This window comes from Thamnophis sirtalis, unplaced genomic scaffold (genome assembly GCF_051295495.1).
Source record: "Thamnophis sirtalis isolate CommonGarterSnake01/CBP01778 unplaced genomic scaffold, rThaSir2_p1.2 scaffold_10, whole genome shotgun sequence".
Lineage (NCBI taxonomy): Eukaryota > Metazoa > Chordata > Lepidosauria > Squamata > Natricidae > Thamnophis > Thamnophis sirtalis.
The window spans coordinates 2,650,298-2,666,993 of NW_028261390.1; the positions used below are offsets into that span (position 1 = coordinate 2,650,298).

General features: G+C 47.4%; 1 protein-coding gene across 1 annotated transcript in view; it reads left to right on the plus strand.

Annotated features, from left to right (window-relative positions):
• The window catches only part of GFRA4 (GDNF family receptor alpha 4), a 25,684-nt gene extending 10,788 nt beyond the window's left edge, over positions 1-14,896 (plus strand). Inside the window, 4 exon segments of the mRNA XM_087723748.1 lie at positions 3,271-3,309; positions 3,312-3,404; positions 5,379-5,539; positions 14,390-14,896. Of these exon segments, the coding sequence (XP_087579874.1) occupies positions 3,271-3,309; positions 3,312-3,404; positions 5,379-5,539; positions 14,390-14,533 (437 nt within the window). The 3' untranslated portion in view covers positions 14,534-14,896.
• Positions 14,897-16,696: the final 1,800 nt, after the last annotated feature.

Consider the following 16,696-nt stretch of genomic DNA (forward strand, 5'->3'; position numbering starts at 1 on the left):
ATTTATAAAAATGAAACCCCCCGTTTAAAAAAAAAAATAACTTATCCGTTTTTGCAAATAAACTTATTTTCTGCTCTTCCAAAGAGGCTACAATCTGTTTCCCTTTGCGTGACGCTGCCTTCTTTTTTTCCTTTGAAACCTTCCTGTAGAATTCTGTTCAATAATTGAAAGCAAAGTAATAGGCTTAGAATGTTTGTACAATTTTTATTTTGTTTAGCATTTTGGTTTTCATCGTTAATTCTGACATTTCTAGTTTGTTCCGTACTTTTTAAAAAAAAGTCTAATTTTTTTTTCAGGCTTGTAAGAAAATAAAAGTTTTTTTTTAAAAAACAACACTGTACAAATAGACCTAAACTTACGACCACAATCGAGTCCAAAATGTTTGTTTGCTAAGTGAAACATTTGTTAAGTGACTATGCCCCATTTTACGACTTTTCTTGCCACGGTTGTTAAGTGAATCGTTGCATTTGTTAAATTAGGATTAAATTAGTAATTCGGTCGTTAAGTGAATCTGGCTTCCCCATTGACTTTGTGATGAACTGTTGTAAGTTGAGGATTACCTCTATAACAATGTTTCTCCACCTGGGCCATTTTAAGATGGGTGGACTTCAACTCCCAGAATTCTGGGAGTTGAAGCCCACAAGTCTTAAAATTGCCAACTTTGGACATGCTGGCTGGGGAATTCTGGGAGTTGAAGTCCACAAGTCTTAAAATTGCCAACTTTGGACATGCTGGCTGGGGAATTCTGGGGGTTGAAGTCCACAAGTCTTAAAATTGCTAACTTTGGACATGCTGGCTGGGGAATTCTGGGAGTTGAAGTCCACAAGTCTTAAAATTGCCAACTTTGGACATGGTGGCTGGGGAACTCTGGGAGTTGAAGTCCAGAAGTCTTAAAATTGCCAACTTTGGACATGCTGGTTAAGGAATTCTGGGGGTTGAAGTCCACAAGTCTTAAAATTGCCAACTTTGGACACGCTGGCTGGGGAACTCTGGGAGTTGAAGTCCACAAGTCTTAAAATTGTCAACTTTGGACATGCTGGCTGGGGAATTCTGGGAGTTGAAGTCCACAAGTCTTAAAATTGCCAACTTTGGACATGCTGGCTAGGGAATTCTGGGAGTTGAAGTCCAGAAGTCTTAAAATTGCCAACTTTGGACATGCTGGCTGGGGAATTCTGGGAGTTGAAGTTCACATGTCTTAAAATTGTCAACTTTGGACATGCTTGCTGGGGAATTCTGGGAGTTGAAGTCCACAAGTCTTTAAATTGTCAACTTTGGACATGCTGGCTGAGAATTCTGGGAGTTGAAGTCCACAAGTCTTAAAATTGTCAACTTTGGACATGCTGGCTAGGGAATTCTGGGAGTTGAAGTCCACAAGTCTTAAAATTGCCAACTTTGGACATGCTGGCTGGGGAATTCTGGGAGTTGAAGTTCACATGTCTTAAAATTGTCAACTTTGGACATGCTTGCTGGGGAATTCTGAGAGTTGAAGTCCACAAGTCTTAAAATTGCCAACTTTGGACATGCAGGCTGGGGAATTCTGGGAGTTGAAGTCCAGAAGTCTTAAAATTGCCAACTTTGGACATGCAGGCTGGGGAATTCTGGGAGTTGAAGTCCAGAAGTCTTAAAATTGCCAACTTTGGACATGCTTGCTGGGGAACTCTGGGAGTTGAAGTCCACAAGTCTTAAAATTGCCAACTTTGGACATGCTGGCTAGGGAATTCTGGGAGTTGAAGTCCAGAAGTCTTAAAATTGCCAACTTTGGACATGCTGGCTGGGGAATTCTGGGAGTTGAAGTTCACATGTCTTAAAATTGTCAACTTTGGACATGCTTGCTGGGGAATTCTGGGAGTTGAAGTCCACAAGTCTTTAAATTGTCAACTTTGGACATGCTGGCTGAGAATTCTGGAGTTGAAGTCCACAAGTCTTAAAATTGTCAACTTTGGACATGCTGGCTAGGGAATTCTGGGAGTTGAAGCCCACAAGTCTTAAAATTGTCAACTTTGGACATGTTGGCTGGGGAATTCTGGGAGTTGAAGTCCACAAGTCTTAAAATTGCCAACTTTGGACATGTTGGCTGGGGAATTCTGGGAGTTGAAGTCCACAAGTCTTAAAATTGTCAACTTTGGACATGTTGGCTGGGGAATTCTGGCAGTTGAAGTCCACAAGTCTTAAAATTGCCAACTTTGGACATGTTGGCTGGGGAATTCTGGGAGTTGAAGCCCACAAGTCTTAAAATTGCCAACTTTGGACATGCTTGCTGGGAAATTCTGGGAGTTGAAGTCCACAAGTCTTAAAATTGTCAACTTTGGACATGTTGGCTGGGGAATTCTGGGAGTTGAAGCCCACAAGTCTTAAAATTGCCAACTTTGGACATGCTTGCTGGGGAATTCTGGGAGTTGAAGCCCACAAGTCTTAAAATTGCCAACTTTGGACATGTTGGCTGGGGAATTCTGGGAGTTGAAGCCCACAAGTCTTAAAATTGCCAACTTTGGACATGCTGGCTGGGGAACTCTGGGAGTTGAAGTCCACAAGTCTTAAAATTGCCAACTTTGGACATGTTGGCTGGGGAATTCTGGGAGTTGAAGTCCACAAGTCTTAAAATTGTCAACTTTGGACATGTTGGCTGGGGAATTCTGGCAGTTGAAGTCCACAAGTCTTAAAATTGCCAACTTTGGACATGTTGGCTGGGGAATTCTGGGAGTTGAAGCCCACAAGTCTTAAAATTGCCAACTTTGGACATGTTGGCTGGGGAATTCTGGGAGTTGAAGTCCACAAGTCTTAAAATTGCCAACTTTGGACATGCTGGCTGGGGAATTCTGGGGGTTGAAGTCCACAAGTCTTAAAATTGCCAACTTTGGACATGCTGGCTGGGGAATTCTGGGGGTTGAAGTCCACAAGTCTTAAAATTGCCAACTTTGGACATGCTGGCTGGGGAATTCTGGGGGTTGAAGTCCACAAGTCTTAGAATTGCCAACTTTGGACATGCTGGCTGGGGAACTCTGGGAGTTGAAGTCCACAAGTCTTAGAATTGCCAACTTTGAACATGCTGGCTGGGGAACTCTGGGAGTTGAAGTCCACAAGTCTTAGAATTGCCAACTTTGGACATGCTGGCTGGGGAACTCTGGGAGTTGAAGTCCACAAGTCTTCAAAAGTTGCCAACTTTGGAGTTGTCTGCTCTAGATTGTCCATAGCAACTTTTAAAGTTTTAAAAGTTTTAAAGTTTCCCTTGCTTTCTCAGAAATGTTCTCTGTTCCTTCCCCCTCTCGGCAGGCAGCACCATCACGCCCAACTACATCGATAACTCCACCGCCACATCGCGCCCTGGTGCACCTGCAACGCCAGCGGGAACCGGCAGGAAGAGTGCGAACGCTTCCTCCACCTTTTCACCGACAATCTCTGCCTCCGTAAGTGTGGCCTCTGGCCTCATTGAGATCCGGCGCCTTTGGAGGCAATTAGATGGGGGTTGGGACTGTGGTCCTTGAGAGACGATGCGAGGGTATTTAGTCCTTTAAAGGAAGTTTTTCGGTTGGTCTTCTTTACCCGCAACAAGACCGACAGGGCAAGCCACTTATATAGAGAGATGGCAAACCTCCCTCCCTTCTAGCACTGATGATGTTACCTAGATGGATAATGAAATGTCTGCAAGAAAACAACTCAGCTCAGAGAGGATCTTTTTCCTCCCCCTCTTCCTCCTCCTTCTCCTCTTCCTCCCTCCTCTGCCTTTCCTTCTCCTTCTTCTTTTCCTTCTTTATCTTCTTGTTCTTCTTCTTCCTCCTCCTTCTCCTCCCTCCTCTTCTTCTTCTCCTTCTCCTCTTCTTCTCCTCTTCTTCTTCCTCTTCTTCCGCCTCCTCTTCTTCTTCCTCCACCTCCTCCTTCTCCTCCTCTTCTTTCTCCTCCTTCTTTTCTTCTCTTCCTCCTCCTCCTTTTCTTCTCCTCCTTTTCCTCTTCTTCTCTTTCTCCTCCTCCTCCTCCTCTTCTCTTCTTCTCCTCTTCTTCCTCTTCCTCTTCCTCCTTCTCTTCTTCTTTCTCCTCTTCTTCTTCCTCCTCCTCCTCTTCTTCTTCTCTTCCTCCTCCTCCTTTTCTTCTCCCCCTTTTCCTCTTCTTCTCTTTCTCCTCCTCCTCCTCCTCTTCTCTTCTTCTCCTCCTCTTCTTCCTCTTCCTCTTCCTCCTTCTCTTCTTCTTTCTCCTCCTCTTCTTCTTCCTCCTCCTCCTTCTTCTTCCTCCTTTTTCTCCCCTCCTCCTCCTCCTCCTCTTCCTCCTCCTCTTCTCCTCCTCCTCCTTTTCTGAGGAGGGAAGGTTGATCATGAGGCCCAGTGTGAATCCTGATGCGTCTTCAGGTCTTTAGAAAGAGCAAAAACTGTTAGTTTCCATTCAGTCTTTCTTGCCTTGCTTTGGAAAATAAGTTGACCCCCTCCTCTTTGTGGCAGCCCCTCAAATCCTGGAATACTCCTATCATGTCACCCCCAATTCTTCAGTCTAACTCCTTGGTATCAGAGCATTTTTCAGGTGGGGAGGGGGAGTGGAATGTCTAAACTCCCAGCCCCGCAGGCCAGTTGAGTCATGCCCATGCCCAAGTGGCAGTTGGAACAGAGTTCTTTTCAGGTGGGGAGGGGGAGTAGAACTCCTTAGCATCAGAGCGTGTTAATAATAATAATAATAATAATAATAATAATAATAATAATAATATAAGAAATACTAATGATCTGATGGTCGTTTCAAAAAACCCTTTCTTAGCGAGCACCTAGAAGCTCAGAGGAACCTGCGTGCCAAATCTCAAGTTTGTAGGCTTTATGGTTCTGGAGATTTCGTGATGGTGCCTGAATGGTATTTCGCTTTTATACATATGACTTTCTGTCTGGATGGTCTCCTGGGGTGAGCCGATAGACAGAGAAAGGAAGCAGTATGCTTCCTCCCATATTTGGGCATAACAGGGGTTGTAAAAATCTAATAGATACCTTTCACCCTGGCTTTGCTGATAACGGATAAGAGCCTGTGGCCTAATGGCTAAGAAGTCTGCCTAGTATGTAATATAGCCCAGGTTCGAATCCCAGTAAGGGTATGGCTAGCTGATGAGAGCTAGATAGCTTGAAATAGATCTATACTAGTCTCCCTTTATTTATTTATCAGCACAAATAAAAAAAACCACAAATATATAATATATATATATTAGCCAAACCCAAATCCTGCAATACTTCTTCAAATGTTTTGGTCTCCGGGCCTTTCAATCACCCCAGTTGCTCTTCTTTACACTTTTACCAATGTCTCAATCTCTTCTTTTTTTTGTAACATGGTGACCGAAACTGGAGGCCGTGCTCCAGGCGTGGCGTTATGGTTGAGTGGCTCTCTCTCTCTCACACGCACCCCTTCCTCCTCTTCAGAAAATGCCATCCAGGCCTTTGGCAACGGGACGTATCTGAGTGCCGCCACCAGTCCGTCCACCTCGCCCACCACCCAGATGAGGAAGCAGGAGAGAAACCCCGGAGACAAAGTGGCTGCCACTCGCCAGGAGAACATTCTGGAACAGCTGGAACCAACCAAGGTAGTCAAAGGCCTTCGGGCGGAGGGGGTGTGGCACTTTGGGGCGCTGGACACCCCCCCCCCCCAACCAGATGTTTTCAGACCTCCGGGCTCCATTTGCACCCAAGGCTCTGTTTGCTTCTCAAGCCTGGGTTTGTTGTTGGTGCTTAGTGGGTCGTGGGAATGGTTGTCTTATCACAACCTTCCCTTTAGTGACTGTGTGAAGTTACTACAACACTGAAAAAAGTGACTTTGTCTCTCTATCTGCTTTCTTCTGTCTATATCTGTCATCTATCTATTGACCTTCAAGCTCTTCTTTCCATTTATTCATTCTATCTATCTATCTATCTATCTATCTATCTATCTATCTATCTATCTATCTATCTATCATCTATCTGTCTATCTTTCTCTAAATATGTATGTATATATATGTGTGTGTGTGTGTGTGTGTGTATGATGTATGGATGTATGCATATATATACCTACCTACCTATGTCTCTCTCTCTCTCTCTCTCTCTCTCTCTCTCTCATCTATCTGTCTGTCTGTCTGTCTGTCTGTATGTATGTATGTATGTATGTATCAGGGGTGGATTTCAACTGGTTCGCGGCGGTCCCTGCGAACCGTTTGGTCGGCGAACCCGGAAGTAAATAACTTCCGGGAACGGCGAAGGGCGCACCCGTCCGCCTGCGGTCCTTACCCGGTTTTGATGAGTTCTGCGCTTCCACGCATGGGCTGGACACATACAGCGCCTGCGCGATCCTCCAGGACCAGCTGGAGCATCGCACATCGCACAGACGCTAGTACGCATGCGTGCACCACGCACGTGCACGAGACGTCGCCGCCCCGTTCCAACCGAACCGGTTGGAACGGGGCGAGAAACCCACCCCTGGTATGTATGTATGTATGTATGTATGTATGTATGTATGTATGTAGTATGTATGTATATGTATATGTATACACACAAAAACAGACACACACACACATCTATCTATATACATCTATCTATTTATCTTTCTTTCTCTCTCTCTCTTCTATATCTATTTATCTATCTACCTATCTATCTATCTCTATCTCTATTTTTCTATCTCTCTCTATAGCTCTACATCTATCTATATCTATCTATTTCTATCTCTATTTCTATCTTTCTATCTCTATCTATCTATCTATCTATGTCTATCTATCTCTATCTTTCTCTCTATATATCTCTATCTATATCTATTTCTATCTCTATTTCTATATTTCTATATCTATCTATCTATCTATCTATCTATGTATCTATCTATCTATCTATCTATCTATCTATCTATCTATTTTCTATCTCTATCTCTATCTATCTATCTCTATCTCTTTTTCTATCTCTCTCTATTTCTCTATCTCTCTATCGCTATTTGTCTATCCCTCCCTCTCTCTCTCTCTATCTATCTATCTACTTACCTACCTACTCTCCTACCGATCATTGAGTGACATGTCCATTCCCAGCCTCAACGCCTCCTTCCTTCCGCTGCAGCGTTTCTGCAGCCGTGACCCTTTTCCTGCCCTTGGGAGAAGTGGGGGGGGGTCTCCGGCCATTGTCTCCCGCTCCCCTCCTCCTCCTCTGCAACTGGCTGGCTCCCCAGCCAGTGGATGGCTTGTTGGTGAACCTGATTATATCCCTTGTAATCGGCCTCAATTTCCTCCTAATTGCTTTCTAATCCCTATTAAAAGCTGCTTGTGAAAAGTCACATCAGCATCAGGGGGTCTTTTCCGTGGGCAGCATCCCAACAAACAAAATGGGAAACATCAGAATGTTTGAGCCCCAGCGTTAAAGAACACGCATCTTCCAGCTTCATTTTTAAATATATATATACATACATACCCTGTAATGAAAGCAGGCTCAAGGGGAAGGAAAATGGATTGTTATACAGTCAATAGCATCAGAACTGAAGGCTGCAGCCTATAATTTGGGTATGGGAGAATTAGCAAACAAGCCAAGTCAACAAGTGTCGGCTGTCTTGGTTATAGCTTAGGAAGGAAGGAAGGAAAATGAGGGGGGAAAGGAAGGAAGATGAAGGAAGGAAGGAAGGAAGGAAGGAAGGAAGGAAGGAAGGAAGGAAGGGAAGGAAGGAAGGAAGGAAGGAAGGAAAATGAGGGGGGAAAGAAAGGAAGATAAGGAAGGAAGGAAGGAAGGAAGGAAGGAAGGCAGGCAGGCAGGAAGGAAGGAAGGAAGGAAGGAAGGAAGGAAGGAAGGAAGGAAGGAAGGAAAATGAGGGGGGAAAGAAAGGAAGATGAAGGAAGGAAGGAAGGAAGGAAGGAAAATGAGGGGGGAAAGGAAGGAAGATAAGGAAGGAAGGAAGGCAGGCAGGAAGGAAGGAAAATGAGGGGAGAAGGAAGGAAAATGAGGGGCGGGAGGGAGGAAGGAGGGAAAGAGGGAGGGGGGAGGGAAATGAGGGAAGGAAGGAAATGAAGGAAGGAAAATGAGGGGAGGAAGGAAGATAACAAAGGAAGGAAATAAAATGACGGGAGGGAGGGGAAAAGATAACACAGGAAAGAAGGAAAATGAGGGGAAGGATGAAGGAAAGAAGGAATAAAAAGAGAAAGTAAGTGAGAAAAATAAAATGAGAAAAAGAAAGAAGAAAGAAAGAGAGGGATAGAAAGAGAGAGAGAGAGAGAGAGAGAAAGAAAGAAAGAAAGAAAGAAAGAAAGAAAGAAAGAAAGAAAGAAAGAAAGAAAGAAAGAAAGAAAGAAAGAAAGTGTACAAATTTGGGTGAGGAAAACCCCTCTTTTCAGTCACAACTCTCCAGCAGGGCTCTTTCTAAACTACCATATATCTGACCGCAACAATAACTGTGGCCTTTGGGTGGCAGCAAAGAGAAACACTTACATCCTCTCTGCTGCCCTCTGGGGACGGATCACAGTATCACAGCTCAGGTAGGATTAATCTTGGATTGCTGCTTTTGACGGGGTCTCTCTGGGTCTGCACCCAGGGTCCAAATCCAGCGTTCTGGTTTCCCTCTGTCCTATCCCGACCCTCCTCGCCGCCGCTGAGAGCAGCTGCTCTTTTATGGCATGATAAAACGGCAATCTTGCTCTTCCTCCGCCATCTTTATTTATTTCCTTTCTAGCAACGTCGGTTTGATCTCCCGGGCGTCTGTAGCTCTGAGAGAGCTTTTGAAGGCCTGCGTCGTCCGAAGCTCTTTTCCTTTCGCTTCTTTTAAATACTGTTTTTATTAAGGATGTTATTCGCCCTTTTTTTTTTTCAACGCAGTCAAAAGCGCACGAAACGAAACCCGAAAGAGAGAGAAAGTACAAAGGAAAAAGGGAATGAAAAAGGGTTTGGGGAGAAAACACAGTTTTCTCCGCTCTTGTTCCTAGCGAATAATTGTCAGTCAAATTTAATTATTTGTTGCAGCGAAACCATTTAACAAACCGTTCGAAGGAAAAAGAAGGGGACTAAACACACAACTCGAGCGAAAAAGAATAATACGGATTTTTTTTTATTGCCACTTTTGTTTTTCACTGCAAACTGTGTCACTAGGAACAAAACAACACAACAACCCACAGACGATTATTTGTCTAAAACTACATAAGGCATCAAGCTAAATTTTAACTCCGGGGATTCCTCAACAGTTCCGTTGCTAAGCGAAACATTTGCTAAGTCTTGCCCCCCCGTTTTATGACCTTTCTTGCCACCGTTGTTCAGCGAATCACAAGAGTTGTTAAGTCAGTCGCATGGTTGTTAAGGGAATCCCGCTTCCCCCTCGACTTTGCTTGTCAGAAGGTCACGAAATGGTGCCACCCTCTTCCTCCTCTTCCTCTCTGCAAACCCTCCTTCCTTCCAGCACTGATGGTGTTACCTAACTGGGTCATGAAACTCCAGCAAGAAAACAACCAAGCTTAGAGAGCACCAAGGACTCCTGATTTCTTCTTGGTCTCCCATCCGCCTTCTAACCAACCTCTTTGTCTAATCCGCCCACATTGCTCAGGGGCGCCACCTGCTGGGGAAGGGAAAAAATGGACGCTTCCGCCACTTTTTATTTTTATTATTATTATTTTTAATTTTTTAAAAAATTTATTAGTAAAAAAAAATACAACATCCATAATTTGTAAAAGACAATACAACATCCACTACTGTTTGCTTTACATTGACTACATTTCGAGATATTCCCATAATATCAAATCATTATAAACATCAAAGATTAGGTATCTTATTCCCTCCCTCCCTCTTTCCTTCCCTCGCTTCTTTTTTTCCATACCCCTTTCATCCCTCCCCCCTTGCCTCCTTCTCTCCTTCCTTCCCTCCTTTCTTTCCTCTTTTTCTCCTTTCCTTCCCCGTCCTTTTCCTCTCTCAATCCCACCCTCCCTTCTCACATACCTTTCTTCCTTCCTTTCCTCCTTCCCTCCCTCCTTCCTTTTCTCTTAATTTCCCTCCTTTCTTTCCTCCTTCCTTCCTTCCCTTCTACTCTCCTTCTTTCCCTCCCTCTTCCCCCTCCTTACTATCCTCTCCTCTTCCACTTTTTAATCTGTAAACTCTTTCTGTTGGGTTATTGGTCTCCAAATCTCTAAAACAATGTCAGTCCGGTCGATCCTCTTTTCGGGAACCCCGATTGAGGGAGGGGGTGCAGAAGAAATGAGCAGATTTCAGGGCCCCCAGCCCCCCCTCCACCACCCCTACCCTCCCTTCCTTACAAAGAGCCTCAAGGTTGTTTATTTTTCTTTATATCTCACTCTCCTTCACCACCCATCTGGCTCAGAGAGAGGGATATCTGGGTGGCACCCAGCTGAATGTTAAACGCGGGGATTAAATCCAGATTTCCTGGAATTGCGGTTCTTCTGCAGGGGACCCTATCTCTGAAAAAAGTAAAATAAAAACAGAGGGAGGGAAGGAGGGAGGGAGGGGGAGAGACAGAGACAGAGAGAGAGAGAGTGTGAGTCTTAATCCTCACCGTTTCTTGAAAGACTTGCGAACAACGATAAGGATGCCTACCTTCCTCTAATGCTGTTGCTGTTAAGGCTTCTCTTACTCCACGTGAAGCTTCCTAGCCGTTTTAACTCCTGGTGGAATCCGGAGGCAGTCACATTTTACGAAGAAAAAGGCGTGGAGCCAATGGCAAGCACCGCGATTTCCAAGGAGCGATAAAACCCTGGTTTTTATAGGAGCTGGGTGCCTGCTTTCTGAGGATTACGGAATAACAGAGTTGGAAGGGACCTTGGAGGTCTTCTAGTCCATCCCCCTGCTCAGAAGGCAGAATAACAGAGTCGGAAGGGACCTTGGAGGTCTTCTAGTCCATCCCCCTGCTCAGAAGGCAGAATAACAGAGTTGGAAGGGACCTTGGAGGTCTTCTAGTCCATCCCCCTGCTCAGAAGGCAGAATAACAGAGTTGGAAGGGACCTTGGAGGTCTTCTAGTCCATCCCCCTGCTCAGAAGGCAGAATAACAGAGTTGGAAGGGACCTTGGAGGTCTTCTAGTCCATCCCCATGCCTAGAAGACAGAATAACAGAGTTAGAAGGGACCTGGGAGGTCTTCTAGTCCATCCCCCTGCTCAGTAAGACAGAATAACAGAGTTGGAAGGGACCTGGAGGTCTTCTAGTCCATCCCCCTGCTCAGAAGGCAGAATAACAGAGTTGGAAGGGACCTTGGAGGTCTTCTAGTCCATCCCATGCTCAGAAGACAGAATAACAGTTAGAAGGGACCTGGGAGGTCTTCTAGTCCATCCCCCTGCTCAGAAGGCAGAATAACAGAGTTGGAAGGGACCTTGGAGGTCTTCTAGTCCATCCCCCTGCTCAGAAGGCAGAATAACAGAGTTGGAAGGGACCTTGGAGGTCTTCTAGTCCATCCCCCTGCTCAGAAGGCAGAATAACAGAGTTGGAAGGGACCTTGGAGGTCTTCTAGTCCATCCCATGCTCAGAAGACAGAATAACAGAGTTAGAAGGGACCTGGGAGGTCTTCTAGTCCATCCCCCTGCTCAGAAGACAGAATAACAGAGTTGGAAGGGACCTTGGAGGTCTTCTAGTCCATCCCCCTGCTCAGAAGGCAGAATAACAGAGTTGGAAGGGACCTTGGAGGTCTTCTAGTCCATCCCATGCTCAGAAGACAGAATAACAGAGTTAGAAGGGACCTGGGAGGTCTTCTAGTCCATCCCCCTGCTCAGAAGGCAGAATAACAGAGTTGGAAGGGACCTTGGAGGTCTTCTAGTCCATCCCCCTGCTCAGAAGGCAGAATAACAGAGTTGGAAGGGACCTTGGAGGTCTTCTAGTCCATCCCCCTGCTCAGAAGGCAGAATAACAGAGTTGGAAGGGACCTTGGAGGTCTTCTAGTCCATCCCATGCTCAGAAGACAGAATAACAGAGTTAGAAGGGACCTGGGAGGTCTTCTAGTCCATCCCCCTGCTCAGAAGACAGAATAACAGAGTTGGAAGGGACCTTGGAGGTCTTCTAGTCCATCCCCCTGCTCAGAAGGCAGAATAACAGAGTTGGAAGGGACCTTGGAGGTCTTCTAGTCCATCCCCCTGCTCAGAAGGCAGAATAACAGAGTTGGAAGGGACCTTGGAGGTCTTCTAGTCCATCCCCCTGCTCAGAAGGCAGAATAACAGAGTTGGAAGGGACCTTGGAGGTCTTCTAGTCCATCCCCCTGCTCAGAAGACAGAATAACAGAGTTGGAAGGGACCTGGGAGGTCTTCTAGTCCATCCCCCTGCTCAGAAGGCAGAATAACAGAGTTGGAAGGGACCTTGGAGGTCTTCTAGTCCATCCCCCTGCTCAGAAGGCAGAATAACAGAGTTGGAAGGGACCTTGGAGGTCTTCTAGTCCATCCCCCTGCTCAGAAGGCAGAATAACAGAGTTGGAAGGGACCTTGGAGGTCTTCTAGTCCATCCCCCTGCTCAGAAGGCAGAATAACAGAGTTGGAAGGGACCTTGGAGGTCTTCTAGTCCATCCCCCTGCTCAGAAGGCAGAATAACAGAGTTGGAAGGGACCTTGGAGGTCTTCTAGTCCATCCCCCCTGCTCAGAAGACAGAATAACAGAGTTGGAAGGGACCTTGGAGGTCTTCTAGTCCAACCCCCCTGCTCAGAAGACAGAATAACAGAGTTGGAAGGGACCTTGGAGGTCTTCTAGTCCATCCCCCTCCTCAGAAGACACCCTATGCCATTTCAGACAAATAAAAAAAAAAGAGAAAGAGAGAGGAAGATACCACAGGTAGTCCTCCACTTACGACCACAATTGAGCCCCGAATTTACGTTGCTAAGCAGGACATTTCTTAAGTGAGTTTCACCCCATTGTACGACTGTTCTTGCCGCAGTCGTTAAGGGAATCCCTGCAGCTGTTAAGTTAGCCACCCGGTTGCTAAGTGAGTCTGGCTTCCCTGTTGACTCTGCTTGTTCACAAGCTCACAAAAGGGGATCACGTGACGCCCCCCAACCCCCCCCCCCGCCTCCGGAACACTGTGACCACCATAAATATGAGCCGGTCACCAAGAGTGCAAATTTTGCTCACAAGACTAGCGGGATGCTGGAATGAGTGTGAAAAACGGTCATAAGTCCCTTTTTCAGAGCTGTTGTAACTTGGAACGGTCATTAAATGAACTGTTGAGGAGTTCCTGTCCTGCTTTGTGGCATTTTGTTGTGGCCTGTTGGCCGCCGGCCCCTCCAACAGCTGAATCAGAGGAGGAGGAGGAGGAGGAGGAGGAGGAGGAGGAGGAGGAGGAGGAGGAGGAGGAGGAGGAGGAGGAGGAGGAGGAGGAGGCGTGGGTGTCAGGGTCAGCATCAGGACAACCTGAGAGCTCCGAGGGGGAGGAGGGAATGGAGCTGGCAGAGAGAGAGGGGAGGAGGGAGGGGGAGAGGGAGAGAGAGAGGCGGAGCCTGGGATGTCCGTCAGCCCTCAGATGGCGAGTCAGCAGCCCCAGGTCTGGAGGTGGCTGATGAGGAAGAGGAGGAACAGCTGGGTCCAATGCCTGACGTGCTGATAGGAAGAGGAGAGGAGAGCAGTGGAAATCTATGGGCTGGTCCTTGGGACGGAAGAGCCACCGTTGCTAGCAAAGCCTCACCCTATCTCTGGGGATAAAAGGCAGAGGGCAGAGATGAATAGATGTGGCAGAGGAGAGGAGAGCAGTGGAAATCTATGGGCTGGTCCTTGGGACGGAAGAGCCACTGCTGCTAGCTAAGCCCCACTCTAGCTCTGGGGATAAAAGGCAGGGGGCGGAGATGAATGGATGTGGCAGAGGAGAGGAGAGCCGTGGAAATCTATGGGACGGTCCTTGGGACGGAAGAGCCACCGTTGCTAGCAAAGCCCCACCCTAGCTCTGGGGATAAAAGGCAGGGGGCGGAGATGAATGGATGTGGCAGAGGAGAGGAGAGCCGTGGAAATCTATGGGACGGTCCTTGGGACGGAAGAGCCACCGTTGCTAGCAAAGCCCCACCCTAGCTCTGGGGATAAAAGGCAGGGGGCGGAGATGAATGGATGTGGCAGAGGAGAGGAGAGCAGTGGAAATCTATGGGACGGTCCTTGGGACGGAAGAGCCACCGTTGCTAGCAAAGCCCCACTCTAGCTCTGGGGATAAAAGGCAGGGGGTGCAGAAGAACAGATGTAGCAGAGGAGAGGAGAGCAGTGGAAATCTATGGGCCGGTCCTTGGGATGGAACTATTCATTTTCTGACCCGACGGACTCGCTAACCTGTGGTGAGAGAGAAACGTTTTGCCGGGGCTGCTGGTGCTCGTAAGAAAGGAATCTTTGAGTTCACATCAGTGGGTTTGTCGTTTTGGGGGAGGTGGGTCAGAACACACTCCTGCTGAACTTCCCCGCCGCCCCTCGTGTTCTTGATTTGGCCTCCATCCTTCGCCGCCCGGGGAACCCATCGAGTCCCACCTCCTCACGCTCTCCATTTCTCTCCTTGTCACTCCAGATGTCCGCAGAAGAGAAGCTGCTGCGTGACGCCTCTCACCTCGCACCCGGACCCTCGGACGCTGCCCTGGCCTTGACCGTTGACCTCTGGATGATGGTGTGGAGCTCCACAGCCACCAGTACTGTCCTCCTGATGGCCATGTGAACCTGAGGAAGCCTTGTTCGGGGCCGCCCAGCAACCGAGGGGGGGGCTGCTCGGTCTTCTAATTTTCCAACTTGGGACTCAGGAAGGTGGACCCCCCCCCAAAAAAACCCCACCGTCCTCCGCATCGACTTTGTAGCGAGAGGACAACACAACAACGAAAGAATGAAAACTCATCCCACGATCTTGTCTCTGAACGTCTTTCTGGAGAGCAAGAAAGAGAAAGAGAGTCAACCATGAATGTCTTCAAGATATCCTGCGTATCTTCATCACCGACGTGAAGTATACGGACAGAAACCAATTCACACAAGCGTCTTCTTCTTCTTCATCTTTGACCCGTGAGTCAAAGCTGCCTTTTATTTTTATTTTTTTATTTTTGGGTGCAAGGAAGCCCTCTTGCTTGAGAATGTGGAGCTCTTGGGGTCTTATGAAAACCTTCCGAAACCAGGTTGAGATCCAAGTTCTCCACGCTTGGCGTGGGACGATCCCTGTGCCGCCACCACCCCCCAAGCCAATGTGTGGTCTAAAAACTGTGCCCGTCCCCCCTTATTTTTCAAAAGGGTTGAGTGGCTTTAATGAAGTCGAGCGAGGCCCGACCCCACCCCACCTCCACGAGAGTCTACACACCACCCCAACGAGGAGAACCTTCCACCACGGTGATCTGGTGAGAACCAGAGAGTAGGGGGAGATGTGTTTTGAGATGTGGTCTTGGTGGGACCTTTGCTACGGATGGAAATGGTCCACTCTTCTGATGGGCAGTTGGGTTCTGTTGAGGTTCTTCACCAAGGGAGCTTTGTGCAGGCCCTGAAGGTTCTCCTACGGGGTTGAGACGCATGGGGTGTCCTCCCCCAGGGACATCTTCTCTTCCCCTGTCCGTTCTCAAGAGCAGAAAGACACCCTGGGTGGAACCATCACAAAAGCGGTGTGTGGGATGGACATCTCCTCCCACATAGGTCTCCATGAAATGAACCTCCACGAGATGGGACGTCCCCCTCGTAGGTTTCCACAACCCTTTGCAAAATTGGGAGTGGGCTCCAAAAGCCCACGGTTGGTGCCTCCAAGCCATCCAATCTATGATGAGGTTTCAAAGGCGAATTGCGCTTCTCGGCCAAAGCCGTCCAGCAGCTCGTGTTGATTTCCCGGAGAAGGTTGGTGCGTTGAGCCGCGACTAAATGGATAAGTGAGAACAGATGCCTCCATCTGGATTGATCCCTGCTGATTCGCAGCCCTGGCTCACCCCTTGACCCCACCAGGAGGCCCCAAAGCACCGACCCCCCCAAGCTTCATCATAAGTGGCTTTTTCATCCCGTCCCTCCGCTGTCTCTCCATGTGGACATGATGGATGAGCGTCATGATGTCACCACTTTCAGACCATAATTAATCCCAGCTTGGAGCTAATTCGGAGAGGGGATTTGAGGTTGCATGGTTGGGGGGTTCCTTCTACGGCCGCGGGAAAATTGTTCTGACGCTCCGGGACTCTGCAGCAGGGGGCCACGGCCTTCTAAAAAAGGGTGAAACATCGGGCGTGCCCCAGAAAGGTTGCAGTCACCGCAACTGTGCCACACGGAGTGTGTACCCTCACAATCAGAGGTGGCCGTAGCAAGGTTGAATGTTACCTATAGGTTCATAGCAGAGGTGGGTTGCTACCGGATCCGACCGGTGCGGCCAAATAGGGAGTAACTTGGAACCGGCAGCGACCCAGGCCTGCCATGCCCCCAAACTGGTTCTCCTACGGTGGCGCCATCTTGATTTTTCAGTTCTGCACATGCGCACGACGATTTTCATTGCACAAATTATCCCCCACACACACACACCTTTTTTCCCTGCGGCTGGATGGGGAATTCTGGGAGTTGAAGTCCACCCATCTTAAAGTGACAACGCTTGGAAAAAAAACATAATTTTAAAATGACCAATATTGGAAAAAACTATTCTGTCAAATATCTTCTTCCAAATCTTCATGTAGTGGACAAGTGAAGTCAAATCTCCTTGCACCCAAACTTTTGTTGTCGTGCACAAAAAGTATTTCACAACTCCATCCAATCTTTGGCATCGTAGTGCGCGAGATTGAGGGATGTAAAATTAAAAAAAAATCCCAGATCAGAATGAGTTTAACCTATCCAAAAATAGCAATATAGCAATAGCAATAGCAGTTAGACTTATATACCG